Genomic DNA, 5,947 nt, shown 5'->3' on the forward strand with positions numbered 1-5,947 from the left:
ACTTACAAACTAACCATACCTTTAAAGTTATTCGTTCTGATAAGCACAATCTATCTAGTTATGTTATTAATAAAATATCTCATTCTCTATCTTAGACTGGTCTCAGTCCTTACATTTGCCAGTCATAGTCTCTTCTCATATTTTATGTTAAATTACTTCCCTTCATAGTTGTAACATGGTTACCTTTTCTTGCTGCCGAATGTAAGGACTGGTATAAAGCGAAAATTTACTCCTCAGAATTCTGCGGTGTTATCAATCAAGTGTCAAAAGATAGTGGTCAAGTGATAAGTGGCCCGTGCTGCTGTTTATACTGGTTTGTATAACAGAGATAATAACATCTGGACCAACTCTTTAGAACTACAAGGTATTTTATGAGAATTTACAGTGTAGTAGATATGGAATTACTGACCATTTCATTATGATTTTATGTGATAAATAGATACTGTATTTACCAAAATTATGGATAGATTTGATAGTGCAGTTGCATTTGCTTTACAAAAAAATGGATATAGTGAATTAAGAGAAAATCAAAGGGTTGTAATTGAACAGTATGTGAATGGAGATGATGCATTATTATGTTCTCCCACAGGAAGTGGAAAAAGCTTAATATTTGAGATGGCTCCATTCATGTTTCAATACATGGAGAACAAAGATAAAGAATGCACATGTTTAGTTGTTTCACCATTAACTGCCCTTATGAATGCACAGGTGGAAAAGCTGATAAAGAAAAACATCAAAGCAGTCTATTTCAAAGATAATGAACAGAAAGGAAGGCATGTTTATTATGACATTGAGAATGGAAAATATGAGCTCATATTCGCAAGTCCTGAGACAATATTGCTACACAGTCGGGCACTGGTCACATCACTTTCTAAAAAGAGGTTTTTGAAAGTCATATTTATTGATGAAGCCCACTGCATCAAGAAGTTGTAAGTACAGTGTAAAATATTGTATTTTAATTTATAATTATTTTACAATGTTGTAAAAGTATTTCATCTTTAATTAGATTAATGAGGGATATAAAATTATTGAAATTCATGTTAATATAAGCGAATCACTAGAAAAAATATGCCTGTCGGGAAATTTTATAGTACTAGTAAGTCTTAGGGGTTGTTTTAATTAAGCAAAATAGAAGTTTTAGCAATTTTTGGCTGTGAAGTGTAACCTATGTAATATGGCGAAGTTCTACTGGATAATGACTATTCAGTATGCTTTATAATCAGATGTAAAGACCATAGATAAGAATTTCTCTTTCAATCAGCTTATTTCATTGACTGCATGCATAAAAGATTATCACTGACAAATGTTCATGTTTGGTTTGTTTAACAAATATTGTTGGATATATAGTATAAAGTCTAATTAATTGATAATGAATTTCATTTCATTTTTAGTGGTAAAGGCGACAAACAAAGAAAACAGAATGCTTACAGGCCATTTTATGGCTGTTTGGATGAATTGAGGTCATTGGCCGGGCCAACTGTTCCTGTTGTTGCACTAACTGCCACAGCTTCTAAGACAGTGAAGGATATTATTCTTAAAGATCTCTGCATGAGCGACAAGACATTTCAGTTGACAGTGACCCCAAATAAGCCAAATATTAAATATTGGGTATTTGAAACTACCAGAACACGGAGTGACATAACTAAAGACTTTGATTGGTTGGTTCATATAATTAGATTTGAGGGACCTAAAACTCCACGATGATGTTTTTGAACATTTAGCAACCTCACTGGGAAGAGACGGGTATGTAAATTACGATGAAACCAAGAGCAATGATGATCGAAATCGACTTTTTGACATGTACCATTTAAAAACTGATGAGGAGGTGAAAGAGTCCATTGCTGAATCTTATCAGAACCCAGACGGACATATCAGAATTGTGTTATGTATTACATCATTTAGTATGCGCTTAGATGTGAAAGGGGTCAGTACAGTCATCCATTATGGGGCCTGCAATGATTTAGATGACTATTTGCAAGTCTGGCAGAGCGGGCAGACAAGAAAATGAGCAATGTCATGCCATCATTATGAAATATAAAAGGTGTCTTTCAAGTAAAAACATCAGTCAGGACATGAAAGAATATGTGAAAGTGAAAGTATGCAGAAGGAAAAAATTGTTACAGCCATTTGAAGACGAATATCAGACAACACAGATAATTAAACATGACTGCTGTGATATATGCGCCTTGCAATGCATCTGTATGTGCTCATGTGATAATGCAGACATTTGTAGATGTGAACTTAAATGCCCAATGAATAGTTCTTATGTTTACGATAAAATGATGTACTTTCTAGACAATGATATTGAAACTGAAAATCCACAATGTTTAAGTGAAGGATATAGTAGTGACAGTGACATTGAAGAACATCGCTTACGAAAACCGCAATTGCTCGAATATTCATCTGACGAAGGTTAATGGTAATAATGAGCTAATAAGGACATAATAACTGAAACATATCTTTTTAATGACAGTTAGCAAACTGAACTTGAAAGAATAATGAAACAACAAAATAAATTCATGCAATAACAACAATGTTCAATGAAATGAAATGTATTTCAAGAACTTAATACATCCACAGGTTTAATTAAATAATTGTTAATTTTCATTTTTGCCTTCCCCAATATCCCACAACAATTGCATTATCAGCGGTATTTACAAGTTGCATTTGTCTCTTGAAAACTTATCTCTGGAAAGTGATTTTATCAGCTTAAAGAAGCTTTATCTCTTTAATTCTGATTTATGTCTAAATCTCAATATTGATAGAAATGTTTTTTAGCTATTTTTCTCATACTTCTAGAAAGCCAGTCCCTAAAGTCATGCATTTCTAATGTCAACTGATCAGAGCTGAAGTTCTGAAATGCACTGTGCTTCCTTCCAGAAATTTTACTGAATAAGTTTCTATCAGAAAACTGGACAACTAAAGACAATATATCATCTTCCACAACCCCTGGTGTATGTTTTCCTGATGGTCTAACTACACCTATAATTCTGTCAAAGTTCTTCAATACTTCATCTGTCTTTAATGCACTCCTACTTACTCGAGAAACAACCTTTTCTGTAAAAGTTCCACGATAACTATGGGCTTCATCTTTAAACACCTTATTGCAATGCTCAATGTCTAGATCATTTGGCAAATTTGTGTCAATTTCACCAGCATTATTGACTGTCCTGTTCCATACCAGGCGTTGTGCATGCCTTTCACTCAGCAAGACCTTAGTTTGCAACAATGTTTCCAACATGCCATATGCATATTTAGTGCAATTGAAAGCCTTGTAAAACAAATAGAAAATTTTGTCCAGTCTTATTATGCGCTCACCGTCACCCATCCTTATTGCATTATCATGATTTAGTTTTAAAAGGCCTAAGGTCATGCTTACTTTTGTGTAATTAAATACACAATCATCGTCTGCTCCTATTTTTGGTTTTGGCACTGTGGTATCTTCACGATCACGACTATGCACTTCCAGTTCATGCTTTCTGAGCGACTCTATTTGCAGATATTTTTACCACAGTCGGGGCACTTTATATTGTTACTTTGATACCCAGTCGGTGGTATTCTTGGAAAATCCAAATTTGTAAATGTTTCCACTACAACTTTTGCATTACTTAGAATGAAATTTTTCATTTCTTCTTCATTACTTTATCAATCAATTCTGAAATGCCATAGTAGTTTTCTGCAGGATCCTTTGACACGTTTTTAGCATTGATCGAATTTCTTGCAGCATAGAGTGTACCAGTGTCCTTTGATGAGGCAGTGGGGTATAGTATTTTCCATATCACCTGTTAAAACAAAATACGAAATCTGTTACTTGCGTTTTTCTAAAATAAATTAACAGTGTTATTTATCTTTCTACTCTTACTGAAATAAATGAAGGCTTGTGTTACCAATTAAAATTCAGTAGACTTACATAACAGAATTTAGATTGATAAAAATTACTGATGATATTAAATTCGGCCTTAAAATTTCCATGAATTCGGCCATAACTTCACCATGAATTCGGCCATAACATTACCATGAATTTTACCGTAACATTACAATGAATTCCGCCATAATATTATGAGCATTGAGAAAATAAAATGTTCATGTATTAGATAAATACAGAAAACTACATGTACGTTACCTGTAAGAACTCTTCCATTTTTGGCACAAGGCCTTCCATTCTTTTCATAGGTGTACGTCCATTTCGCTTTACTGATTGAGCCTGTTTATGACGTTCGAATGTTAGGTAATCACCTCCGCTGAGGATTTTTTCTGGTTTTTCTGTCGAGTCATCATCACCTGCTCATTATTAATGAAAGGAATAGTCTGTGTAACATATAAATATTACTTATGATATTGCTTTAAATACATTATTATTTCATGACTCCTTATATATATTGTGGGTCAATAGTTGTTGCTATATGACACAATCATATTCAGGTACTTGCTTGTTGTAGTTTTCGACAGTATTTTATATGTAATCTAAGCTACAGTCAAATCATGTATTTCCTTTAAATGTGTTTATTTTGTTTGTTTTAGGTTTAACGCCGTTTTTCAACAGTATTTCAAAAAAAAAAAAAAAAAAAATAACACATACCTGGTACAAACTGGTTCATGAAAGTACAGATGTCTGTCATATCTTCATTATATTGTTCATTCTTCATCAGAACTCCCATGTTTATCTTAAATGTGAAAAAAATGCTTATTTTAATGATATATTGAATCAGCGGAATAATATGGACATTTCTACTAAAGTTCAAATTGAGATTTTTTTGATAGATATAGTAAATACATATGTAATAGCAGAAATATTAAGTATAGAATCAAATCACTTGGGACACGGCCTGGGAATGCAAAATATTTCTTTCATTATTTTAATTACGCAAACGGCAATACTCACTTTTTCTGTTTTCTTGCGTGTCTGCTGAATGTACGGATGATCAATGTATTTCGGCAGTACAGCCTGATATGGCTTAAAAACTGGTATACTCTGTGTCCACTGCCATGCTATTAAAAGAGATAATTCATCTTTCAACTTCACTTTGTCATTGTCATCTGGAAGAAATCTTTCGGACTTTACACTCTCGATATCATCCATGGGTTTTCTATTATCAAGATCATTTCCAGAAATTCTGTTTTTGTAGGCACATACTTGATACATATGATGATCTTTGTTCTGGTTTGTAAGAGTCATTTGTCTAACTTTGGTTTTCATGTCGACATTATCTCCTACAAAATAATATCCACTGTGCATTGTGGATCTCAAATTTGACATTTCGGCCTTTACGTTTTCTGCCATAAAAAGAGTGTGGACAGACTCAACTGGATCACCAAATTCTATGAACATTGAATCTTCTTCAAGGCTGGTTATTCTGTTCAGCAGTCTGGCTTCTTTCTTTCGATCAGAGTCCACTTGCTTCACCCACTTTTTTAAGTCACTTTCCCACCTTAAACCAAATTGGTCAGCCATCAGAAGTGTTGATTGGTATCCCAGACAATCATTGGTTGCATTAAGTCGTCTGAATGCCGACTTCTTAGCACCTCCTCGCAGAAGACAAAGGCTGTTCATCCTTTGCACAGCATTTAATTCTCTATTGTACAAGGACACCAGTTTGCAAGCTACACTGCCTATCCCTGGTATATTATATGTTTCTGTTTTTGTTTTATTTAACAGAGACTGCCTTGGATTGTATGCTGATTTTTGCAATATTTGCCAAAATACTGGTGCAGTTTTGTTCATTTCCTCACTAAGTAACGACCATGAAAATGCTGATAATTCATCCTCAGTTTTTGAGCGCAGAAGTGTCTTGTTTCCTTTGGAACACAATAATTTCATTTCTTGTTGAATCGTTGTTACAACAATGCTGACAGCCTTTTGCAACTGCCTTTCGGAATCACTTTGAGACAGAAGGTCTTCCTGTAAGTGATATAAATCTGGTATAATAATAATAATCATAATAATAAT

At 33.8% G+C, this 5,947-nt stretch overlaps 2 protein-coding genes across 2 annotated transcripts; one reads left to right on the plus strand and one right to left on the minus strand.

Moving 5' to 3' along the window:
- The first annotated feature begins 459 nt into the window (after positions 1 to 459).
- LOC128551976 (ATP-dependent DNA helicase RecQ-like) lies at positions 460 to 1,704 on the plus strand. Its single transcript, XM_053532953.1, has 2 exons — positions 460 to 929; positions 1,392 to 1,704. The coding sequence occupies exons 1-2, from the start codon at positions 460 to 462 to the stop codon at positions 1,702 to 1,704; spliced, it is 783 nt and encodes a 260-aa protein (XP_053388928.1).
- A 1,048-nt stretch (positions 1,705 to 2,752) lies between these two features.
- LOC128551977 (uncharacterized) lies at positions 2,753 to 3,378 on the minus strand. The gene has a single exon (XM_053532954.1). The coding sequence runs from the start codon at positions 3,371 to 3,373 to the stop codon at positions 2,753 to 2,755; it is 621 nt and encodes a 206-aa protein (XP_053388929.1). The 5' UTR covers positions 3,374 to 3,378.
- Between the last annotated feature and the right edge of the window lie 2,569 nt (positions 3,379 to 5,947).

This window comes from Mercenaria mercenaria, unplaced genomic scaffold (assembly GCF_021730395.1).
Source record: "Mercenaria mercenaria strain notata unplaced genomic scaffold, MADL_Memer_1 contig_1894, whole genome shotgun sequence".
NCBI classification, from domain to species: Eukaryota; Metazoa; Mollusca; class Bivalvia; order Venerida; family Veneridae; genus Mercenaria; species Mercenaria mercenaria.